This window comes from Homalodisca vitripennis, chromosome X (genome assembly GCF_021130785.1).
Source record: "Homalodisca vitripennis isolate AUS2020 chromosome X, UT_GWSS_2.1, whole genome shotgun sequence".
Taxonomy (NCBI): domain Eukaryota; kingdom Metazoa; phylum Arthropoda; class Insecta; order Hemiptera; family Cicadellidae; genus Homalodisca; species Homalodisca vitripennis.
In genome coordinates, this window is record NC_060215.1 from 55,089,930 (window position 1) to 55,117,064 (window position 27,135).

Consider the following 27,135-nt stretch of genomic DNA (forward strand, 5'->3'; position numbering starts at 1 on the left):
GGAACCTTGAGTTAACAAGGTACTCAGAGGCCTTACAATTAAGGTAGATAACCTATATGACTGAAAACCTAAGAGAATATATTACACTCTTAAAACAAATTAATAGTTTCTTGTTATGAACTACTAACTATAAATTTGGTAGTGGCAGTAGAATTTGCTACCAATCAAGGGGGAAGAGAGATGGTCTTTACCTCAGCATACTTCCCAGATCCATCCACAAATTGTCCACCAACAGAAGTGGAAAGATTGTTAGAATACTGCAGGAGAAGGACACCTATTCGATCCTCGGATATGACAGCAATACCCACCATACCTTCTGGGGCAGCTCCACAATAAACAAGAGATGCGAGGAGCAATATATTCAAATGTGACCAAGTATCTGGGAGATGTTCTAGACTGTTCTAGGCCAAGATGCAATCCTCACATAGAAAATATTATATCTAAATCAACAAATTCTTTATATGCTTGAAAAAGGCTCCTTGGATATAAATTGGGACTAAAACAAAGATGACATATTGGACCTACAAAACTATAATAAAACCAATTGCCAGATATGCTGCTCTTATGTGGTGATCAAAAGCAGAACGAAGAACAGCAGCAAAGAAGCTATAGAGTCTTCAGAGTTTGGCATGTATAAGTATTACTGGGGCAATGAGCTCCTGCCCAACTTTGGCACTTGAGATTATACTGGGAAACAATCTCTGGGACAGGAGGTGAAGAAGGAAGCCAGATGAAGTGCAATAGAGATTTTGAGTAGAGAGGTGATAAAGCTTAATTTAATAAGAGAACAGAAACCACTAATCTATAGGCTTTTGTAGAAGCCTCACATTTGACGGATAAACATAATGTAGGTGCATAATTCCGTTGAGGACCAAGTGCAGACGTACTGTGACCTGTAATCTGTAGTTCAGTTTTAATGATTAGTGTTGTTTATAGTTCTTTATTAAGTGCATGTTTTAGAATTAGTGAAGTTGACACACAACATGGTGGTTGTAATTCCCGACTTAGGCGTGTCACAACGCTTTGGTATGATTTGTTTATTTTAACCTAGTTTATTAGGTTAGTTATCTACGAGGGGGTACCCAAAAGTAACCGGAATTGTATTGCTGGCAGCCGGCAGCGTGTAGTACACATTCCTGCCGCTAGGAGTGTGTCGTGCAACCCATTGCGAGCTCAGTGACCCCAGTTCCGTTGTCCTAATGCATTCTGTTCGTTCATAGTGACTGCTTTCGCTAACCCTGTTTTGTTCTTGTTCTTTTTTTGTCATGGCAAGTTTAAGTGAACAACGTGCAGCTGTGAAATTTTGTTTTTTACTTGGTAAAAATGCTGCAGAAACTATTTTAATGTTGAATACAGCTTACAAAGATGATGCTATGGGGAAAACTCAGGTCTACGAGTGGTTCGCTCGATTTAAAAATGGCGACATGTCGATTGAAGACAAACCTCGTTCTGGACGTCCATCAACCTCTCGAACGGACGAAAATGTTGAGAAAATTCGTGAACTTGTGCTCACCGACCGTCGACAGACAATTGAGGAACTATCAGAGAGTAGTGGGTTAACTTGGAGCTCGGTTCAACGAATTTTAACAGGAGATTTAGGACTGAAAAGTGTTGCTGCCAAATTTGTTCCTCGACTTCTGACTGACCATCAAAAGGCACATCGAGTTGAAACTTGCCGCCTTCTGAAAGAACATCTCGAAAATGATCCCGATTTTCTGGAAAAGGTAATTACTGGTGATGAGTCATGGTGCTATGGTTATGACCCAGAAACGAAGCAACAGTCAAGCCAATGGAAGTCGCCATCTTCACCTCGTCCAAAAAAATGTCGGCAAGTCAAATCAAACGTCAAAACCATGTTGATTTGCTTTTTTGATGCTAAAGGCATTGTTCATTCTGAGTTTGTTCCTCCAGGTCAGACTGTCAACCAAACATTTTATTTGGAGATTTTAAGAAGATTGCGCAACAGTGTTCGCCAGAAAAGACCCGATTTGTGGCAGACTGGAGACTGGTTCTTCCACCACGACAACGCACCGGCACACACAGCCATCTCAGTTAGGCAGTTTTTAGCCAAAAATGGCATGGTTCCGCTGCCCCACGCACCTTACTCGCCTGACCTCGCTCCATGCGACTTTTTTTATTTCCACACATGAAAAGAGGCTTGAAAGGTCAACGATTTGACAGCGTTGAAGAGGTTAAGAAAAAAACGAAGCTCGAGCTTGCAGCCATTTCTAAAGATGACTACAAAAAATGTTTTGATCAATGGAAATACCGTTGGGACAAGTGTATTAGTTGTAATGGAAATTATTTTGAAGGAGATAAGGTCGTATTGTAAAAAATTTGATAATATATAATTTTTATAAAATAATTCCGGTTTTTTTTTTAGTACCCCCTCATACCTGAAGAAGAGATAAGATTGCAGATCTCGAATTGTGCTGTTACTGATTTTTTGTTTCACTGAACGATGGCAAATGTCCGGAAAAATCCTGGACCCAATATGTTATTGAAAACTAAACCTATAATATCAGCAGTTCTTAGAATTTTAATTACTTCTCATATGAAGGGCAGTTAAACCTAACTAATACATGGTTGGTCCTCTCCCACAAAATTGGTATGTATTATAAAAAAAAGTTTTTGGACAGCTCAACATTTCTGGTCCTTTTATTAAAACAACTAAAACTTTTCCTGGCTCAGTAAGATTCTGGTTAAATTAAATTATCATAACAGAAGAATGTCACTATTTATTATTTCCAAAACTCTCATCAATGCAATAAAGTAACAAGTATGGGCCAGCCTTTCTGTTGCAAATACAACCAAAAACCTTTAGTTCACATGAGACCCCTAATATGGCAGTTGCAGCATTTAACACTTTCACTGCCGCCTCCTACTTTTGACAACTTTCTTACACTGCCACCCGTTTTAATGTTTTTTAAATAAATATAATTTTTTAACCAATTTTAAGAAAACTATTGGACTTACACTTTTTTTAACTAAGTTCTTCCTCTTTCTACACAAATGCTCATGCATAGATATTTTCAAACAGAAAGTCTTGTTTTAAAAGATTTAGCCTACTTATATACTAAAAAAGAGTCTTATTTTAGTCTACTTTGTAATTATGTGTTAAGGTTATTATTTACCTGAAGAAGAGATCAGATTGCATAAATTTTGTTTTTCTTCATTAATCATCACTTTCACTGTCACTTGAAAATCTGAGTAACTCTTCTAGTACATTATTATCTCCAATACTGTCACGATTCATTGTATTTACTCTCAAAACAATCATTGTAAACTAAGGTAATAGCAAGCAAAACAATAACAATACAGACGACTAATAGCAGAATGACAACAAACGGCCGAAGCGACCTGACGATGCGTTCGTAAACATACCACTTTTTTCCTATATTCCAGGTGACTGCAAACAACATTTCATAGATCGTAATCCATAGAGTAAGAAATAAAAATATGGAAATAACGAATGAATTAAAAGTCGGCGCCATCAAAAGAAGTTGTCGGCAGTCTTTAGAATTCCATGCACGGCGTCAAATGACGTCGGCAGTGAAAGTGTTAGTGTTAGAAAGAACAAATAAAGCTCAAACCAAAATTGTATTTAGTGATACAAGTATTAATACATTTTCTGACAATAAACATAATGCAAAAAATCTGGAATTATGCCTAGCATTTAGTCTTATTACAATTAAAACATGAACAAATATAAAAACTAAACAAATATTACACAGTAAAATAACAGTAATTTATAGAGAACCACAGTCCAAACTAGATAAAACTTGCCTTATTAAGTAATTCTGAGTTAATGACGGTAAACAAAACACACAAAACCTAAATAAATACAAAACTTTTAAAACTACATATAATAAGAAGAGTATAACAATACACGAATTAACAAAGTAAAAAAAAACTCTTTTACCAAAAAAACACAGTTCATTATGTCAATGAAACCAAGAGCGAAAAGGAAGAAAAATTACTAAATGTATCACATTAGAAGGCTAGGGTTGTGAGGTTGAGTAGTGAGACAATAGGAACTTGATATGCCTCAGTCACTCACACTTGTCGGTTGTTGCCCAGATCCTGAAACAGGTGATATTTCTTTCTTCAGTTATAGTAGTACTTACAGTACAAGACATATCATTGCAAGCCTGGACGTTTGGCTCAGAGAGAGATCTCAGTTAATAATGTTAATACTAGTGTTATCGCAACAAGTTAATTTTCTAAACTCAAGTGAAGTTTAAAAAATATATCTCATGCCTAAGTGCATTAAACAACTGTGCAAGTAAGCCATGACCAGACTTGCAATAATTATGTCTCGTACTATAGTAGTTAGTACATATAGAAAATCCAAACCACAAGAGGTTTCCTATGGCAAAAGCAAGCTTAAAGATTGATCAAGAATGTTAAGGTAAGGAATTCTGTAGATCAATTTTTAAGGAGTTTCTCATGACAGTACCATCTATGTATATATATTATTGTTTAGTAAGTTAAAGAAAATTTGAATCAATACGAGATACTTCACAACGTCAATGACTATAATACAAGGGCCAGATATATGTTAAATGTAATTCCGGTAAGACTTGCTTTATGGAGGTTCAAGTTTTCTATAAGTTATGTGATAGTGTGTGGACAACAACTCTCAATACATTTTAAATTGCACTTAAGAATTTGCTTAAGATAACTCCCTTATACACTGCTAATGAATTCTTAGCCTATGATACAAGTACTTTAATGTTTTTTAACTGTCAACTTTGTTATTTTTTAAATTATTGTATGTGTTTTAACTTTATATATTTTATTTATTAATGTTGTTTGGATGATAATTGTACACATTTTAAGTGTTATATTTGAAGGTTTCTAGTTACACTGTTGGTAGTTGTTTTTCATCTTCCTGTTTTGTGTATTTTTATTTGAGAACATTTTAATTTTAACACTAGAATAATGCTTATTTTGAGGCCACTAATATAAGAACCACTTAAAGGAAAACCTTTTAACTATAATATAGGTTTCATGATATTATAGTACATGTTTGCTATGTTTCCTGACAATGTGTTGTGTATTTTAATGAGAGTAAAGCTTCTTGATTCTTAATGCAGCCAGATTTTTACTCTTTTTACTCTCGTCACCCCACCCCTCCCCATCGAAGTAGCCGTTCCCTGAAGTTTCCACCCTTGGCAGTCACCTGGTTTGCCTAATGGGGCCCTTGGCTACGGTGACCATATTTTCTTACATAAAATCCAGGACATGTTTACATAATGTTAAATTTGGCAACAAAATTAACCCACTGGGGACGAGACGGCAGTGTAAGTTCAGATGACGAGCCTGTATACAGACACAAGACATTGCCGCTGGTCTCCAAAGGGTTAAAATACCATACCCAAAATATAATAGGAATTCAAGTACTCAATAAATACTTAATGTAAGGGATCAGTAACTGATATACATGCAAACTTTGAATACTATAGTAACTATACTAACTCAACAAAACAACTCATTGAAAAAAATAATTAAATGTTGAATCAGCTCAATCCGCAGAAGTGACAATGCTGTTAAAACGAAAAGTTGTAAATACTAACAAAAATAGCAGTTTTAGACTAAACTTATATCACTCACTGGCAAATTTTGTAGGCAAAATTATGGTGTATTACAATAAAACTAAAATTGTTATATACCTGCATAAGAAATGAAAGAGTAGTGACCAATATTTGTCATTAGTGAAACAGCATGTTTACAGAGAAATTCATATCGACTACACAAAAAAAGAAATAGGTGTTTGAAACATGTGTTCTTGTTCAGATATAGCTCACATCTTTCACGAACAAAATTTATTACGATAAGATGAGTAGTTAAAACATGTATTAGACACAACACTATTTCTCTCAATGCGGGTGACTAGAAGTAGCAATCTAATGAAATTAAACGAAATGAAATATGTTTATGGTCATTAATCAACAGTAGTTGCAATAGACAAAGTCAAACTTACACAGCCTTAGTGTAGCCTTAATCTTAGATATTAAAGGTTACATGTCAAATTAAATGAGTCAAATAGAATACATCTATAGTCAACAAAAGTGAATAAGATATGGTAAATCTACATTTAAAATGTATAACAATAAGTGTAATAAGTTAAAAACATATAAATGAATAAAACCTATAAATAAATTCAACATACAAATAAATATAAAGATTCAAGTAAAAAACACATATTTACATAATATCTTGGATTACAATTTTACAGAATAGAAATTCCCATTTTCAAATTCAGTTACACTATAAAATGCTTGACTAATCAGCCAATTTTTAATTTTTGTTTTAAAAGCGTTAATTGGAAGGTTTCTAATGTTTAAGGGCAATTTATTAAAAAGTTTTATACAAACAAAGCTAAAAGACTTTTGGGTTTTACTCAGTCTAGCATATCTTACATCCAATAGACCTTGACCTCCGGTATTGTAACAGTGGATTGAATCTCTTGAAATAAAACTATTTAAGTTTTCCTTGACATGGGTGAGACTGTAGAAGATAAATAGACTAGATAATGTGAGTATTTTAAGCTCAGGAAATATAGTTCAACATGAATCTATATCCCCCAGACCTTTTATACACCTGACCACTTTTTTTGCAAGATGAAAACTTCTTGGGCTCCACTGGAGTTACCCCAAAGAGTAATACCATAAAGTAAACGTGAATGAAAAAATGCATAATAAGCTTGGGTCACTAAATCTAAATGAGTACACATTTTTAATTTACCGATCAGAAATAAAACTCTAGAAAGGCAAGTACATAAATGCTTTGTATGAATGTCCCACATCAATTTAGAATCCAAATTAATTCCAGGAAGTTTAACTGTCTTATGCAAAGTAGATTTACTTAAACTAAAGATGATTTCTTCAGTTTTATCATTATTTAAGATAAGCTTATTGGATGAAAACCAAAGATCACAACGCTCATTCATATAATTAATTACAAATTCATTACGTTCTCGATCAGGACTAGATGTATAAAGTGTGGTGTCATCGGCATAAAGAAGGCACTTTTCTGGAAGAAAATTAGGTAAATCATTAACAAAAATTATGAAAAAGGAAGGGAACCAAGGACAGAGCCCTATGGAACCCCCCTCGTCACCATCCTCAGGTCCGATCTTTGGTCTGAAAGTTTTACAAATTGTGATCTGTATACCAAATAAGATTTCATAAAAGATAATTCAACATTCTCCAAGCCATAGAAATTAAGCTTTTCTAGAAGTTCTTTATGCGGAACAAGGTCAAAAGCTGTACTAAGGTCTAAAAAGTAATGTTCTAGTTTCTTTGTTGTGTTCAAAACCCTCCGTAACATTGAAAATCAGATTTTCTACCGCCTTAATGGTAGATAATCCTCTTCTAAATCCAAACTGAGCAGAAGTGAGAAAATGGTTTGTTTCAAAATAGGTTTCTAACTGATCCTTAACAATGGACTCTATCAGCTTGGATATTACTGGCACAAGAGCAATTGGACAGTAATTATTTACACTGAGCCTATCACCTTTTTTGAAAATGGGACTTACAGCTGTTACCTTTAAACAATTGGGGAAAACACCTTCTGAAAAACTCCAGTTGATTAGAATCGTTAAAGGAATGAGCAAAACTAAACCTAACTTCTTGAGAACGTAATTTGAAAGCCCATAAACATCTTCTTCCTTTGAATTACTTAGACTGTGAAAGTTAAATTTAAAATACAGTTTATGATCCTTTACAGGTTTACCAGACTGTAAAATTTCAAGTGGGGTTGCAATTGTATCAATAGGAAAACCTTGTTGGTTGTTATTACCAACATTAACAAAATAATTGTTAAACTCAGTAGGACTGATGGGTAAATTTGGAGTGCTTTGTTTAATTAAACGACCAGTTTCCTTATAGATTATCTTCCAGGCTGCTTTACATTTATTTTGAGATTTCAGAATGAAATCTGCATTAGATTGTTTCTTGGCTTTTGCTATTTCTGATCTGTACAATTTTATTTGCCTAGAATTATATTCCTTATATTTAGAACAGGGTCTAGCTTTGTATTTTTCATGACATATTACAAGAAAAGATTTAATTTTTCCTAAGTACGGAGTGTACCAGTTTTTTGGGCTACTGAGGGTTTTTCCTTATTTTTACAATTTTTTTCCTTAAAGGACAACAGTTATTAAACTTAACCACTAAATCGTTAATAAAAAGTTTAAACGCTTCATTTGTATTCTTACAGTATGAGAAAAATGTTTCCCAATCAGAACTACCCAGACCATAACTAGGGCAGATACAGCTTTTTCATTGAGCACCCTATAAGTGTAGCTAATATTTGATGTGGTAGGATCAGTAAAATTTGGAAGGTCAGTAAGTAAAAACAATTTGTTTAAGTCAACATTTAAAATAAGACCAGAGTGGTCAGACAAATAGTGGTGATCAACCTGACAAACTACTCCATTATTTCCAATATTAGAGATAAAATTATCTATACAACAGTTAAATCTAGTTGGCTCTAAATTTAAACTTGCATAGTAGTTTTATGTGTCTGTTGCATAGCTATTACACATTATTATTTAATAATGAAATTAACCCATGAAACATCTCAAATAATTCAGAATAAGTACTACCCATTTAAATGTAGTTTTCAATAGCAAAATTTCATGAAAAAATTATTGCAAAAACAACAAGAAACGAGTGGCTTTCTTGTTAGAAAATGTCTTACAATGACTACTTACCAGTTGTTTGCCAGTTAGAGGGTTATCAGTAACCAATATAAAGATCATATATGTTTTTTTCTTTGCTTGACACTGATTATGTAGTATGTAATGTGTTTGTACCTTACTATTGTAAGGTTAGTTTTTAGGGTTAGTAAAGCAAAACTTACCTAGCTAGAAAAGTCGTTTCTCGTATGAGAAAAGGCTATGAACATTTCCTTCCGACTGTGCAGATTGTGTCCGACGTTCGAATTTCAGTTCTCCAGAGTACATCATAGATCTGCACATTGAATTTAGCATTAAAACAAATATTTCAATGCAGAGATTAATTATTGTTGAAGGAACAAAATAATTACACACACAAAAAGCACACACAACAAAATACACAAATGACTCATTATAAATGCATGCATTTTGAAAACAGTGGTGGTTATTGGTGTGATGAGTTGGTTCCTTTATTCCAGTTCCATTCATGGTCATACGCAATCCTTGATTCATATCTCACAGAAAAATGAGTGTGAAAAATGTATAATTTTCTTTTCATGACATGATTCTTAGATCTGCTTCATTTTTTATTTCAACATCAAAATTATTGTGTTTAGAACTAAACACTATATATTTACTGCACTAAAACAGCTGGTCAATATAACAAAAATGGTTTATACAAAATATGAATATTTATTAAGGACATACAACTTAACATGTTTAATATCTGTATAACTTAAATATTTAAAAATAAATCTTTATTGACATTTAGGAAAAATTATTTCCTTGTAGTTTTTCACATAATTTTACTGCATAAACTGAAAATAATAATAAATTGGTCTTTGTTGAATGTTTATAAAATTTTTGAATTTTTATTTTGTAATTGGAAGAATTTTTTAGTAATCAAATTTTTAAAAGAGATGAGTTTGCTCTTACTGTACCAGTTACTTTATTAGTAGTGCATTATGGAAATAAAAGATGCAAACTAACATGGCATGGTGTGATGCAGTGTTAAATGGAATAAAGAATCACAACACAAAAGAATACTGCAGTATCTCCCATCTATCTCAAAGACAGGTGCAATTTTATATAGATCAAACTATTGTATTACATAAAGCCAATGAATGATCACTAACTATTGGAGTAGACTAGGACAGACATTAGCTGACCAAGATTAAGGATATTTTTCTGTTGATTCTCGGTTCCCACTGTTTTCTCAAGAATTATAGGATGGAAAACTAACTATGCAAAATGAAAAAATTCAAACTTTACTGAATTTACTTAAATTTAATTCAATCATAGCCCTTATTTTGGTTCATGTTCTTTTCTATAAACCAGTAGAACTATAATCTGATTTGGGAACTGGCACTTCATGTAAGACTATCAGTTTTTACAAATAAGGTTACAACAAATACTTATAGTTGGAAATCCTGCCTAAAAATATAAACTTGGTTTGCTAGGCATTTAAAATTGTTATTTATTATTAGATACTAGTTCCATCTAAAACAGTATGTTTAATTCCTTTTCTGTCTCTCTTAAAATAAAAATACATTAAACTATCAGTACTGAAATAGTACTTTTAAACATAAATTAGCAACCAAAATAATGAAATAGGCATATTACAGTTAGTTTGATTAAAACTGGTATTTTCTCAAAGTAGCCAGTTTATCTGCTTCACATATATGCTGTGTTTAAGGTTAAACACTTATAAAAATCTATTTTTTTATGCACTAAATTAATGTTTTTATTTTTGAAATACCTTGAAAATTTGAAAGTAATATAATAGGTTATATAAATACTGCAATATATTAAAAGTGATAAAAAATAAATTAGTTTACTTCCAGCTAATATAAATAGCCGCTGGTGTGGGCAGTTATGTGAATTACCTGCAAAATTAAATTATTCACAGTATCTACGGCTTACACCCAAGATAATTGAAACTTTACTATAATAATAAGGAATTGCAAATTATAACCACTTAAAGTACATGATACAATAATATTTCAGAGAAAACTGGAATCTGTCCTTAATATAAAGACAAAATCATTTAGAATTCTGAATAAACACCAAGTTAGAAATATTTATAAAACATCAAATATTTAAAAATAAAACAAATCTATTCACTCACCTCAAAAGTGAAAGGCTGCGAGCACCAATATCCTGACATCCATGCCTGAGACCACACTGAAGGTAGGGTAGAAACCTGAGCACTGAACCCTTGTCTACAATGGAACCACTCACTCCTTGTGCTACCTTCAGCTTATCAATCTCACTATAACAATCAGCTGTGTAAGTACAGTACAACTGACTGTAGTCACCAGTCTAAGTTAATTAACCCTTTCGGTGCAGAGGATCGTTGCGAGAAACGGTCCGTAATAATGCAAAAGTCCTAGAGTCATTTGTACAATGATGATACAAATTTGCAATAGCACTTTTTTCTTTTTACTTTACAGTATTCTGGCAGCAAATACTATTAAAATTTTTCAGTCTAGTGGTTTTCATTCTGTACCTGCCTCTACAACTAGGGTTTTTCTATTTCACTTTTGTTTGGACCTGCAGCTATGGCATTCCACTGATTTTTTTTTCACTAAATTACAGTATATAACTAGTGCATTACATATTTAGTTGGTTTGTAAATAAATGTGTTGTGTTTACTACAATGTAATGAGGGAGCACAAATTTGTTCAAGCAAGTGACAAAACTTTATTTTGTTCAGTTGAAGTTAGGTCAAAAAATGTTTTTTTAAGGATGGTTTTTGAAACATGAATTGCAATGTTTATTATTGTAATAAATACTCCTAACATTTTATATATTTTAGATTTTACATTATATTTGTAACATTGATGCATCATAATTGAAACTATTCAAAAAAATGTCACTACTGTGTTATTAATGTTGCTGAGCAACATAATGTAACATTTTTGTTTCCTATGTAAAATAAACATTTTTTTTAACAACCAAAATATGATACTTGTATGGATATTTTTTATTTTTACTGTGAACATTTTAGAAAAAATTACAACTAATTTATAGATACATTACTTTAGTTCATAGTTAGAATTTTGTTTTTTTATATTTTAATTGGATTTTTTTAGTTTTAAAAATTATCAATATAAATGAAACTTACAACTTACAGTGTTATATATTTTTAACTCAATTCATTCTTTACAACATAAATGGTAAAAATCTGATGAAAATATGTTAAAAAATAGAGATTCGGCAAAAATCTTTTCTAAAACTGCATTTTGGAATGAAATGGCATGGCACTTTTCACACAGGAACTGATAATATGACATGGCACAAAAAAGTTCAAGATTACAAGGACACTAATCCTCCTGTTAATATGGTTAACATCATTTTTAGAGAGTTCTTAATTGCTAATGCATCATATAAGATTTTATTTAAAAAAATTGATTTTGATCTTTTGTAGAGGAGGTGGTGATGTGAGAAATAAATAAACTACTTTACAATAACTTAAAAATTAGTATCTGGTGCCCCAAAAATCCATATATTGTATGTAGTAAATTTGGTAATGGTTACGTGACAAATGCCAAACAATTTTGAGTTTTTGTCTATAATGGTTTGGAGAGGTTAACCCTAAGCCACCATCATTTACATACATATGAAGGGGGAATTATTTTTTTGTATACTTAAGACAGTATACATACTATGTTTTAAGGTTTGTTAATACAATTAAAATGTACTATTCTGCACTTTTCATCAATGCAGAATGCTTTCTATTACACAGTTTGAAAACCATGTAAATACTGAATTTTACAATAGAGTTAAGGGTTTTTAATTATTTTTAGAATAACAAGAGTTATTTAGGTTTTTGCCTTTTTTAGGTCAGTATGGTAAGTCCGAGCCCAAATCCACTCATATATGACAATATTGGGAAAAAAAGTCAATGTTTTCTATTTTGGTTGGGAAGGCTGTGGCCCAAATACCTTGTTTTGCTAATGTGGAAAATTGATCATCTGGAGGTCCAAAAACCATGTAAATACTAGATTTTGTAAAATTGGAATAGTGAACAAAAAATTTAGGGTTTTATGTCTTTCGTAAGGGAGAGGGGATTAGAGCCAACACCCACTGTTTTACATCAAATGGTCATAAAAACTTAATTTTATACTTGATATTTCAAAATGTATATATAATAGTCTAAACATTGCATATGACCCACATGTTGTACAATTGGGTCAATAAATAAAAAATATTTAATCTTTTTTGGGAACCAAAATATTGTTGATATCCAAACAAATTGTTTTCTATACAAATAATAGTCAATTTAGCATGTACTACCTAAAAGTTCATCTGTAAAGCAAAACTTGTATGAAATGGACAGTAACTCTGGACAAACTCTGGATTCTATACTACTTATTATGTATATTTAATATATTTTTTATACTATAGGTCATGTATAAGACTAACCTATGAAAATATCTATCCATTGCTCCACCTTGGGCATCTTTCCTATTCATTGCCTCCAGGCTGCCCATTCCTCGGTATTTCTTGAGCCTTACTCCATCTGAGAAGAAATATTCTCCAGGTGCTTCTGAGGTACCTGCCAGGAGTGAACCCATCATAACTGCAAAAGAAGAAGTCAAAGTTTAAAAAAAGAAAAACTAATTGAATAGAGCTAAAAAATAAACAATTTAGATTACATTGTGAGCTAAGGTATAGGCAAGTAAATATTTACAATACTGTACTACAAAATTACAACAAGAATAAATGGAAATAAATTAAAGAGAAACAAAAACGGCCATAGAATGGTACTTTAAGACCTTTGGACTATGTCAAGCCACTTGTCAAGATTATGTAAGATCTATATTATATGTATAAGAAAAATAAACTCCTTATAGGTTGATATATACATTAAGCACATAACATTTTCAAATAGAGAAAATGTGACAGTGAGAAGGTTGAACAAAGTAATTGCTAGAGTTAGGCATGAATTACCTGTCGATGCACCAAGGGAAAGAGCCTTGATGATATGGCCAATATTCTGGATGCCTCCATCTGCTATGACCGGAACACCGAACCGCCGAGCGTACTCTGACACTTTATACACAGCTGTACCCTGGGGTCTTCCTACTGCCATCACTTCCTGCGTGATACAGATGCTACCAGAGCCCATCCCCACTCGCAGCCCATCTGCTCCAGCATCAATCAGGTTCTTAGCTTGTGCTGCTGTAACCACTGGAATAAAACAAACACATGTATTTACCACATGATGAGTATTTATACCTGTACTATTTTAATATATTCTATTTTGTAGCTCATTATCAAACTAATTTCCTGATGTGTACATTGCTGCTTACCATTTTACATTAGAGTCTGAGAATTTGATGTCTCTTCAGTTCTACTTCTGCAACTGATGATTGACTCAGCTTAGGTTACTGATCAGTACTTTATAATGATCCAATTGGTAAGACAATAATGCTATTTGCTCAATAATCTGAGTTGACTGTATTGTCCATCATTCAGAAAATACTTTTAATTCAACTTCTACACAAACAATATAAACTGTGTGTTACATTAATTTAAGTTTTCTATGAACATCAACCACCTTATATTTGTCATTCTAAGTTGAAGAATAAACACAAACCACACATCACAAAACAAGATGAAAAAGGTTAATCCTAAATATATATTACCCATATGATTACACTACTAAAATTCCACACATTTATGCAATTTTCCATCTACTAGTTCCAAAGTTTATACAACTTTTCACGTTGAATTTCAGCACCACTTCTAATAAACAGTGTAGAGTATACGTCACTGTTTACTAAGATACTATTATGTCCTCCCATCTTGATAATATACCGGGAGCAGAACCAATTTGCATTGTACAAGCACACAACCTAGTGTTCCACTAAGTCAATAGACGAAGAAAGAAACTGGTTGTTAGTTATGCTACTTTTTGTGAGGGTGCAAACTGGAGGGTATTGTATAGGTAAAAAGGATGAATTGACGCATTTTTCAAAGGTATACAGGGTGGCACAGAGAAACGGGAAATTTTGAAGTTGTTGTTGGTACACCTGCAAGTCTCGTAGGAGTGGGGGACGGAAGTCATGACGCCAAGTAGTAACGGTCATTTAGTTGAGATGGAGCAGTGGAGTGGTGCGGAGCATGCTGTTGCCGTGAGAGCGTATTACAAAAATGGTGACAGTGTAACAGCTGCATGAGTGTTCCGACGCCATTATGATATTCCTCCCCACGGTCGAGTTCCTTCTTCACATGCCATATCATCATGGGTTCGGAATTTTGAAGAGACTGGTTCGGCCTTAAAGAAAAAACCTCCTGGGCGTATAGTGACTGTTTGAACCCCAGAAAATGTTGATGCAGTGCAAGTCGCAGTGGAAAGGAGTCCGCGTCCTTACGAAAAATCGCTTCATCATTGCGACTTGAGCGTCAGAGTGTGGAAAGAATATTGCACAGCCTGCAGTTTCATCCTTACAAGCTTCAGATTGTTCAAGCTCTAAAACCAAATGATGGTGAGTTGCGCTTACAATTTTGTGAACAGCTACTGACTAAAATCAATGACGACGCAAATTTCCTTGAAAAGCTTTGGATGTGTGATGAGGCCCACTTTCATTTAAATGGACATGTCAATAAGCAGAACATGCGTTACTGGGCTCGCAGAAATCCCGGTGAACTTCATCAACGTCCGTTACACAGCCTTAAAGTTACTGTATGGTGTGCAGTGTCTTCAGAATGTCAGTTAAGTCCTTGTGATAGTGCTACAAAAAGAACAAAGAAGAGCACTTTGCTTCATCGGTTCTTACTTTAAAAATTACCCTTGCAGTTATAATCTGTGTTACTTTCTATTTGATTCAACTTGAAATTGAAGGAGTTACAAATTACTCTGTGGTGACCTTGATAAAATGGTATATGAATGACCATAAGAATAGTTTAGTCTTTTGATTATTGGTAAGTTTTGATAACAAATCCTAGTACAGGATAAGTAAAAATGTGCAAATATTTTATTTATTAGCCTAGTCCACTAACTATTACTTGCTCAGCCAAAAGATTAATATCCATAAATTCAGGTGAGTTTGATTTTGGGACAAAACATAATCCTCAACCACAGTTTCATTGTTGAGTATATTTAAATAATCTTCTCTATATTTAAATAATACATCTAAATTCATAGAATAAATTTTAATTACCATTTCCACCAATAACTTGAAGATTTGGGTATTCTTTTTTTATATATCGGATCATATCAATCTGGTAAACCGAGTTTCCTTGTGAAGAATCCTGGAACATAAAAAATAGGCTTTTATCAACAATATTAAATACTCTGTGCAACTTAAAAAAAGTATGCTACCTTTTTATTCTCTAAATATACTCTAAATATTTTATAGAAAGCAAAGCTTAATATTCTATTTGATCTCATATAAACAAAGTTACACAATTAAAAAACAACTGATTTTTTTACTTTTATAGTTTTTTTAAATGTTGTTGATTGCCAGCAATAATTTTCAAAGTTGAAATGATAGTTCAAAAATTGATATTTTCAAAAAACGTGTGATAAAAATATTTTATCGGAAATCTGAATACTGTCCACCATTTGTTAATATCTATGGGATAGAGACAAACATACAGATAGATATGTTTGTAAGACATAATCGTTTGCACTCAGAGTAAGAAAGTAAAAAATTGTATTTCCACCAAAATCAAAATGAAAGACGTTGATTTGACCACAGTATTGATTAGGTTCTATTTTGGATAGTTAGAGGCAAAATTGAATCCTTCTCGGAAGTTCCAGATATCTGTAGTTAGTTACTGGTACATGCAGTGAGACATTCATATAATACACAACAGCATTTGGTGTTGAATAAACAAATAAATCTACAGTTAGGTTAAAAACCCCTGTTTATTGTTACTGCGGTCAACAAAATCACAATTGGTTAAATTGGTTAAATATTGATTAAATATATTTACAATATTTTTAATGCTTTTGTCAAACTAGTAATCCAATTTCAACATTCTCATTCTTCATCTGGGTTAAAATTATAATTATTATATTTATTAATAATGTCTGCAAAATCATTGTTAAATTAGTAATTCACAATGTAATAAAAAAAAATCCAAATCACGTCATTAATTTATAGTTTTTATGTATTTCTTGTTTCATTTGTTAAGAAAAAAAAGTTAAAATTTGAATTTATGTCTATTCACTATACACTAGATGTCCTTATAAATCAAATAAATTTGTACTAAAAAGATAATTAATTTGTAGGCTCAGATTGAAAGGAAACAATAGGGAATCTTTAAATAAAAATTACAATTACAGCAGAATTCAAAATTAATGAGAAAAAAAACTAATGAAATGTTAGTTATTTCTGATTATAACAGTTGAAGTATTGACAGCATAAGTAATAAGTATTTATAATATAAAGCATTTTTTATTTTTTATTAATACCAATTTGAAATTTTATATTATAGAAATAACAACTCTAATTAAAATACAAGATTACTGTTGCATAACACATAGACAAGAGAATAATAAAAACATCATCATTAAAACTGTCAGCTTTTGTCACTGTATATTCAACTGAGTCTCGATCAAATATTCAGGCAACTGTAAGCGTAATACAAGGGCCAGACAATGAAGGCTAATTATTGTTTCCACCTTGTCTCCCTTTGCAGTGTCTACCTTTCACCTTCTGCCTAATCATACTATACCAGATGTAAAAATAAATATTAGGAGGGTACAGTTTTTTCATGAGTTAAAAATCAGTTTGGATTATGTATTTTCTTATCTTTGATTTCCCATTTTGTGGTAACATTTTATAATTGGTCCATTTGATTAATTTTAAATATCACATTCAGTATTAGAATTAAATATTTGGCTCCATGATTGATTCATTTTGGAATGATCAAACAATGATTTTTATTATGAATTGAAACTAATACTAGATTGCTAATTTAATTCAGTTTAATACATAAAAAAATTTAGTGAGTTGTAAAATAATATAAAACAAATAATATTCTATTAGAATTACCAAACAAGCCAGAACAATTTCATTCTTGTTCTCATAAATGAAATGTGCTAACATTAATCTAGAATTGGGGTGCTACCAACACTCTAAGCCAAACAAATGACATGTGGCTAAGCACACAAGCCACAAGTTCCTCAGAGAACTCTAATGCAATGTTTTTGTATTTCAATGAACCACTTGGTATGGGTAAATGGTCTATTTCTCATGCCTGCACAAAGAGTGAACTCTTTACTGGTGTTTGTAAGAATATTTTGCATAAACATCTCGGTAACCTTCACTGCACCTGTCTTCTGTGTGGCTTCCAAAGCTGTGCTAATCACAAAAAAATACGGAAAGACAGTAGCAGGACTGACCAACAGAAGTGCGTACTTCTTATAACGGGCTGTGGATATATATCTTGATAAAATATGTTAGCTAATTATGAAATGGTTATTTTTAAATATTTTCAAATAATATGAGACACTCAATTATTTAACATAAAGTTTTATATTTTCTATTCATTTTACACATATTTCTTTTAGTTTTTACATTTCATACATTACAATGATCACTGACTTCTAAATATTAAAGCAATAAGTATTTATACATTTTCTTTATTATCGTTTGTATTAGTTTATATAATTTGGACATTATCATTTTCACTACAATCTCGTACTTCTGAAATAATTAATAATTTTCATTTTCATTATATTCTAAAAATAAAATTAAGGGTTTATAATAACTAAAATATTGTAAATACAAATTCTGGAATAAAATCGTGCTAAATATCTTGTAAACACAGAACCTATTGGTTTTTCATATCTTCTTGTACTTATGTTTGTATCGTTTGTAATTGTTAAATTTAATTTATCTTTCAAAAAGTCAATTAATGTTTATGACGTTTCTTCAGAAAAATGTGTATTAAATCTGTGTACATAATTTATTTTTGTAAATGAATGTAAGGTAAGAACCAATGTAATTGAGTAAAAGTTATAATTATAAACAACAGAAAGACTAATTTTCTTCAAAGATTAAATTACACTATGGCTGTGTTAGCTAGAAAAGATCTAATCGATTTATTTCTAATCCTCTTTTTATTCTCGTCAGGATGAAAATAGCAGTGAACTAGAATAGGAATTAATATTAACCCCGCTGAAATCAATTTAGTATCTGATGAGCTTTAAATATTGCTATTAAATAATGCAGTAAGTTAAATAATTTTATGTTGGATTCATTCATAAATTAATTAATGGTTCGTAGATTTATTCATACAAATCCACAGCCCGCCAAAAGAAGTAGTCACTTCAATAAGGAATGACAGCAACCTCTCACTAGCATGCCTGGATAGCCAAACAAAATTCCTTGGTGTATTGCTCGATAGCAAGTTCAGTTGGACGGACCACATCGACCACTTGTCTAGAAAAATCAGTACAAGCATATATGTCGTCCGAAGAATAAAATGGATTGCAGGACTACCAGCAGCCAAAACAGCTTATTTTGCATTAGTAGAATCTTATATCCGTTATGGTCTACTAGTCTGGGGAGGAACCTTAACACACAATATCAACCGGATTCTCCTTCTACAGAAGAAGGCTGTCAGAGCATTGGCGAACCTTGAACAACGTCAAACGTGTCGTCAGGCATTCCAAGACCTAGAGATCATGACAGTTGTATCTCTTTACATACAAGAAAGTATCCTCTATGTGGACAAACTTTCACCACCAAAAAACAGAGATTTCTACTCCTACCACACTCGTCATGGCTCAAGATATAACTTCCCAGTCCATCGCACCACCCTATCAGAGAAAAAAACCATCTTATGCCGGCTGCAGATTTCAAAACCATCTACCTGCATTCATGAAGGACTTCACTGGAGATCGGCTAAGACGAGAATTGAAGACATGGCTAGTGAGCATTCTACAGCATAGGCGAATTCTTCAAAAACAACGGAGAACCCCTACAATCTGACTAAAGCTGAAATGATTTCTGTTTATTGACAATATTGTAATTCTTGATGAATGTACAATAAAAATATTTTGCCTTTGACTTTGACTTTGAACGGAGAAACGCTATGCCTAAAATCAAAATGGCCCTAGCGACTACAGAGCAAACAAGCATGACGCTTTGTTCTGTGACACGGATCAAAAGTTTTTCTCCGTGCAAAACCTACATTCATAGTTCGCGAAAAGAAGTAGTCACTTCAAAAACATTTTACCTTTTCCTGAGCAGAGTGTAACTGATGTGCATTGATGAAATGTCAGAAGTTGACATTAGATGGACATCAAAAACAACAAACACTTAAAAGTGCATTACAATAGAAATTGTTTGATTTGTTTTACTATTTTTGGTACCTGTATTAAAAAGAAACATATCCAGATTTGTTTTCCATAACCCTGTATTGGTTCTATGGACATGGAGTAATCTTTTGGTCAACATTCTCTGCGCAGTAAGATACAATTTGTGGAACCAAGAACATATTCAGAGTCATCTCTGATAAATAAACTAAAAACTACACATAGGCAAACAATAACTGCAGTTAAATCTAACAGTTTCTAGTCAGCAGCAAAATATTGAAAGCTTAAAGTTACAATTAAATACCACCAGAGAGCTTTTGGCCTTTTGAACAGTCTAGTACAAGTTAATAATGCCAGTAGTCAGTTAATGACCAAGAATTGAAAGAAACCCGAACTATACGTTAAGAAGTTTATACATTAATGTCTTGTCTCTGTCTAATAGACATACAGCAATGAAATAGATCAAAGATATATTATAAAGATAAATTTTTTTACACTATTCCTTTTTCTAATCAAATTTCAAGCGATTTTTGGTGGATTTTATTAAAATATAACTTAATTATTTGTAACAATGTGTTTCATTGAAAAAAATTCGTTATAATAACTAACCAAAACTATAACGTCAACTCCAGCATTGGCAAGTAGTTTAAGTCGTTCCTTCTCCTCGTTACGTGTACTGATGGCAGCTCCGACCAACAGCTGCTTGTTCTCATCTTTACTGGCGTGAGGATAGTCCCGAGATTTCTTGAGATCTGTCCTTGCGATAAGAGCGACCAGCTCCCCTTTGTCGTTTACAATAGGTAGCTTGCCCTTCTTGGATTTTTCAAGCATACTGTTAGCCTCTTCCAGTGTAACATCTGAGGTGGCATATACCAGATGCTCCAGCTTGGTCATCACCTGGCCACAAAAATACAAGGTCATCTACAGAACAACAAAATTGTGATATTATCTTCGATATTTTAAAAACACAAGAATCTATCAGTGCTTAATTGTTTTTGTCTTATAAAAAATAATGTTTGATAATCTCACTCAAATTTTTAAAGGTAGCTTTTTTATTAAATCTTAATACCCTTCAACTGGCAGTAATAGCCTATATATTGGCACATTTATAAAAATAATTATTTTATTTTAAAACTGTTTTATGTTACTGAAAATGCAAGTAATAAATGACTTATTATATAAAACTGTGCTTGTATTTTACTGTGTCATAAAATATAAAAAATAATACATTATTATCATTGTTTGTAATTTTTATAAGAATTACATACTTGACAAGGAATTTTCAAATATCTGTATCCTATGAGGTATGTGTAAAAGGTTTATAATTCCATAGAATCAAAGACAGCAGAATTCTGCACTGATCAAAAGTATATATACTATATAGTTGATATCTTACACAATGTTTGTCGCCATATTGTTTTCAGTAATTTTGTAGCTTTTTATATGACTGCTTTACATTACTAAAAACTAAATCAAGAACAACTGTATCAATACAAAACACAGTTTTGAATAATGAGACAAATGGTAACAGATGTCACAGTCATTTGCAGAAAGATGTTATATGCTTACAACTCAATAAGAAGCATTACAAATTCACTAGCCTACATTTTTCAAGTGACAAAGTTTTTCAGAGTAAACAAGTGAAATATACAGTTTTATCTAATAACTAAATAAACTTGAGTGGAAAATTAGATCACTGATATTTTGAGCAAAAAGGATTACTAGGTTTTTGTATATAAAGTCAACATATTGGTTCATTATCACCATTTTTACTCTTTAAAATGAGATTAACAAAAGAAATTGAGTTTGCTTCTATCCCAGCTTACAGTAGGAAGTGGCCAAAATTGCCTCATCCAACAAAAAGTAAAATGTACGCCCTATACAGACCTCTTAAGTAAAATTTCTACTTTCTATCACTCTAAGGTTGATTTGGGGGCTCAAGACTTAGTGAAGATTCAATATTTAATCATGTGTTTTTGTTTTTGATTCTCACTTTCAATATGAGTTTTTTTAAACATGAGTTATATTTATTGGCATGAAGCATTAAACTACAATCACTTATATTATATATCATCAGCCATTTTTGGAGGCATCCTTGTTATACTGACTCACTTGAAATATATAGTTAGAGGAAGGCCCGACCAGTAAACTTAAGGTATGTTTTACCAAATGTATTTCTTTTTTAACTTCTAATGTCCAGAAATTAGTTGGTACTATTATTCTGCACCTTTGTATCTATGTAAATATATATATATATATATATATATATATATATATATATACTGATTTTTTTTTATTGTGTTTTACTGGAAAAATTAAAATAATGAAATGTGTACAAAATCTTTCAACTTAAAGCATTATATCTGATAGTATATTTTTATAGCACACTTGAGATATACAGTAGCACACTTGAAGGGGGCAATCAATCACTCAAAAGTGACAGTTTCATGTCATAACATATTGGAAAGTAAAAGTTGATTTTATCACCAGGAAAATTAACAGACAATCCAAACTAATGCAATGTTTGAACTAAAAGTTTTGTGGAGATTGGGGATACAAACACTCACTGTTTCCAGCTCAAGTTGCTGACTCATCACATCCTCTCTGAAGTCAATGTCTCGTGAAGTGATGATGCCTACTAGTTTACCACCAATTTTTCCATTCTCTGTTACTGGAAACCCACAAAAACCGTGTTCTTTTTTCAGGCGAAACACATCTCTAACCTGTAACAATGTTCAGTACAGTTCATATATGCTATGCTCTCATTCAAATAGAAGGACTGTTTCTGTTTAAAAGTGTCATCCAACCTGAAATGCTATGTGGCATCCAACGATGCTGAATGTTGGTTGTAGCTGAGTCCATAAACTTATTAAGTATGAAATAAATATTATTTATCTTAACATTTTTATACAACAAAAGATATAATGCCATTACGCAAAAGCACACCTATACAAACTTTACCAGATATTTCACCTCTGTATTTTTTAACAGTATCTAAAATGAGATATATAGTACAATACATACAAAAATTAATTAAATTGTACAACTATGAGAAAAAATGTTTGTTAGGAGTACTCTATATACTTATGAAGTGGAATTTACTGCGTTAGAGCACTCTCAATCAATCACAATACACAATAATATCAGTGACAACACATGTTTTTGTGTAAAAACAACATTTTATTTGTGACCTCCTTTTGCACAAAAACGTGACAACAATATGACGTTTATAACTATTGTAAAATTAATAAAGTTATTTGATTTGTGCTAAAAAATACCACAGTAGCAAAATTGGCTGTGGGAAGTTGGAATGGTCTTATTTGATCTCCTGCAATAATAACATACATCAGTGGCTCCCAAACAAACTTATTTTTCTCAAACCTGAAGAAACTTTTTTTCAGATCCACAGTTGTTAGAGGAAATTAACTGTAATAAACAAATAACATTTTTTCCTTCACTTCAGTAGTATGCGCATGTGTGTAAATTTTCTTGAACTCTATCTCTGGATAATTGTAATGCATAATCATGCAGCAAATTTAGTTGGTTCTTTCTTCAATTTTTGATAAGTCGGGTTCATGGCTTGACACTCTGACATGAAAATCTGTCTTAAAAATTGAGCCAGTTCATATTTTTTTTATAAAGTACAAAGTATAGAAGGCTTGTTCACATCTTTAAGTGGTCACAAACGGTTGGAGTACTAACAGAGTTTTGTTGAAGAAACTTTTAACTGTCCTATTGCTGGACAGAAAGTCTTTCAAGTTCATCTTTCTCCTTATCTGTGAGATTACAAAGCTTTTTAATTTCACTGCATACAAACGGATTTCTTACCGAATGAAAGTTAGAAATAGGTCTGCAAAATATTCTCTGAGGTGACTGCTAAATTTTGAAGTTGCTGGGATATTTCCATTGCTAGCTGATCAAGCAAACTTTCATCCTTTGAAGCAACAAGCTTTTAGAGTAAGGGGTTTGTGACACATACTTGCTTAATGTGTGTTGTCCTCATCTGACACATTTTCATTACAGTTCTTACTTTATTGTGAAATCTATATATATATATATATATATAAAACTAGCTACATGGTTTCCTTTTAGACTTACATTTAAAATATTAAAATGCTCAAACATATCAGCCAAATGGGTAAAAAGCTGAAAAAAGCCAATTAGGACATTTTCATACTTGCTGCCACTAAGAAAGACATGTACCTCATCCCTAAGCTCAAAAAGTCTGGACAGTACCCTTCTATGTGAAAGTCAATATACTTTAGAGTGAAGAAATAGTTGGCTATGGTTATAACCAGTTTTTGGCATGACAAAGAAAACAATCTTGATTGAAGAGGCTGGTTTTTTATGTAAATAACCATTTTAAAATGTAATTTACATTGATTCTGCTAACTAATCCACTACAAGAGCTTCACGATGAATACAACAGTGTGTCTACTTAGCATTTTGAGCTACAGCTTTCATACGAGTCTGAAGACTTTTCACACCAGACATTGCTTTTCCCCATCTGTAGAGATACCTACACATTTCACCCGAGTAATGGTGTTTTCTTCAAAAACTCATCAAGTTCCAATAGTAGTAAAGCAAACACATCACATATAGTCAGTTTGTCAATAAATTATCTTTAATATTACTTACAAAACTTGAATTCTCCATTGGACAATCTTATTAGATAATGAAACAGTACTTATCAGTTTATCAGCTGAATCACCTATCTCTTGCATAATATGACAGCTGCTGGTAGTATAATCTTTTCAGCAATTGTGTAAGATTTTTCAGACTTTGCTACGAGTTGAGAGACTTCATATGAATCCAAAGTAGTATTTTCATTTAAATATACATCAGAATTTATCGTCATTTTCTTCTTACTCTTTTTTTATCTAAAGACATGCTTTTACAATTTGGGTGTTTCGTTTCCGATGAAGGTTTGAAGGCTTCATTCATTTGTAAGAAGGTAATTCAAAACAAATAGTACATTAAAATCCGAGTTCATCTTCAATTCCTGAATATGTGAAGCCAAACGTTAACTATTCACTAAAATATTATAGAATATATGGATAACACAAATTCTTCTATATTTAACAATTTTGCCAATTTATTTGACAAAACGAAAACTGTTAAAACATACTAGATCTTAGTGTTGTCATATGCTGCTCACTAAATATGTTGGCTGTTTCTTTAGTTGTGTCAAAAACACTTAAAAACTAAGTTGTGTATCATACCTTCCACGTACCCCCTAGCATAGACCTGTGACCCCTAGGGATATGCAGATCATCAGTTGGGAGCACTGATATACATGGTTAACTTTACTGAGGTTTATTCATGAGTCTGTAGTACCCAATTCCATACTGACTACAGTAAATATCATTCATAAGATTATAATCTAGTGTCATCTCTTAAAAAATCACTTCCTGAATTATATGTAGAAGAACAATTAAATAAATCACACTTTCAAATGTTATATACAACCAAACTTATAAAGAAATTGCTATGGAAGCACAAACTAAAACAAGGTCCAAGACAGGAAGGCACATGATTTACAAAAACAAATTATGTGTTAGATAAGCACTTAATAAAGTGTTAAAAACAAAACATGACCAAACAGTTTAATTTTAAACCTCTAATCAAATTGACTATATAATCTTGAACAGGAAAATACTCAGACATAAAAATATGGAAAACAATGTTATAAAATTAGTGTTTAGTTTTTTTTATTACAGTGCATAATGATATAGTATAAGCTTTTACAAAGGCCTTTCTTATTTATCCAAACTAACATCTCTCTAAACCTTCAACATTCACTTTAAAATCTATATTTGACAATTATCTTCTACACGAAGATCACAGTGTTATTCAAACTAAGAGATTGACTTAAAAATCCTACATTTCTGAAAAAATAATAGTTGCTTTTTGACACTGTAGGTAATTACGAAATATACAAAGCTCAACACAGAGCATCACCAAGCACTGACATATTATACACCATGGGAGTCAGTGAAAAACTAAATGTTGAAGGCAATTTCTGGATGAAAATCAAAACTAACACATACAAATTCTATGGTCTTAGTTCCCTGTCCATTGAAATACCATAAAGGGTGAGGGTTTACCATTTGGACATTTTGAATTAGAAGAAAGATTTTAGATTACATGTTCTCAAAGTTTGTATACAGCAAAAAGTAGTCCTTCTCAACCTATAAATACAGTACTTTGTTATGTTCATTTCTCACTATGTAATATGAAGACTGTAAGAGCAGTGTCATAGTGGTACTTACAAGGTGAGTGGGTGACAGAACTATAGGGTTTCTGATGAAACCATGTTTGTACTTCTTCACCTTGTTGACTTCACTGGCTTGGTACTCGGGTGTACAATTGTGGTGAATAATCCCAATACCTCCGCACAACTGCAACAAATATTGTATACATCACATACATCATACGAGATTTATCGATCCATCACATTAGGAGTTTTAATTGTAAAATGGAATTTAAATTGATATTCTGTTTAAAACGCATTATGGTTAGAATGAAAGTGTTGTTACTGAATTACATTATTTCGTGAAATAAAATGTTTTAACTACAATGACATAGCTTCTACTTAACATTTAATAATGGCAAAAGTACGTCAATTCTACTCCCAAATTAAATTTTTTAAAGAAAGATGTACATAATTGTACACTCCAGGTTAGGTGTAGAGGGCTTCTTTGCCCTAAATTCACCTGGTAAAATAAGACTTAATTGTATTCATATTAATTTAAGTTATACATGAAAATAAATGTTTATTTTCTCAAATAAATTGTATTTTATCATCTCTCCTCCATCTATAAATGTTAATGGTGAATGTTTAAATCCTACAACTCAAAAGCACTCATATCCCTCATATCCAGGTATTTTAATACCACAACTTCCTTCCAATATTTAGAAAATCAATATTGTAACTTTAAGAAAAGTTTACAATTGGATGAATTTTCCATTCACTTTTATTGTAACTAGACGTTTTATAGTAATAGACACAGAAATTACTTGTATTATTTTCCTAAAAATAATCTAAGTATAGCGTACCAAACAAGTTTGTGTAGGTAGAATGCAGATTATTATTAAAGCAGCTTTATCTGGGTAGTCCGAACCCCAGCAAGTTCCTTGTAACAAAGATGGGACATTTGTAGAT

The 27,135-nt window shown here is 32.0% G+C and overlaps 1 protein-coding gene across 1 annotated transcript in view; it reads right to left on the reverse strand.

Moving 5' to 3' along the window:
- Positions 1-3,581: 3,581 nt before the first annotated feature.
- LOC124369001 (inosine-5'-monophosphate dehydrogenase 2) overlaps positions 3,582-27,135 on the reverse strand; it is a 56,203-nt gene continuing 32,649 nt past the window's right edge. Inside the window, exons 4-12 of the mRNA XM_046826601.1 lie at positions 26,243-26,371; positions 22,538-22,693; positions 20,580-20,867; positions 15,859-15,949; positions 13,643-13,882; positions 13,115-13,271; positions 10,815-10,958; positions 8,872-8,981; positions 3,582-4,083 (exon numbers count right to left, since the gene is read on the reverse strand). Of these exons, the coding sequence (XP_046682557.1) occupies positions 8,876-8,981; positions 10,815-10,958; positions 13,115-13,271; positions 13,643-13,882; positions 15,859-15,949; positions 20,580-20,867; positions 22,538-22,693; positions 26,243-26,371 (1,311 nt within the window). The 3' untranslated portion in view covers positions 3,582-4,083; positions 8,872-8,875. The remainder of the gene's footprint in view (positions 4,084-8,871; positions 8,982-10,814; positions 10,959-13,114; positions 13,272-13,642; positions 13,883-15,858; positions 15,950-20,579; positions 20,868-22,537; positions 22,694-26,242; positions 26,372-27,135) is intronic.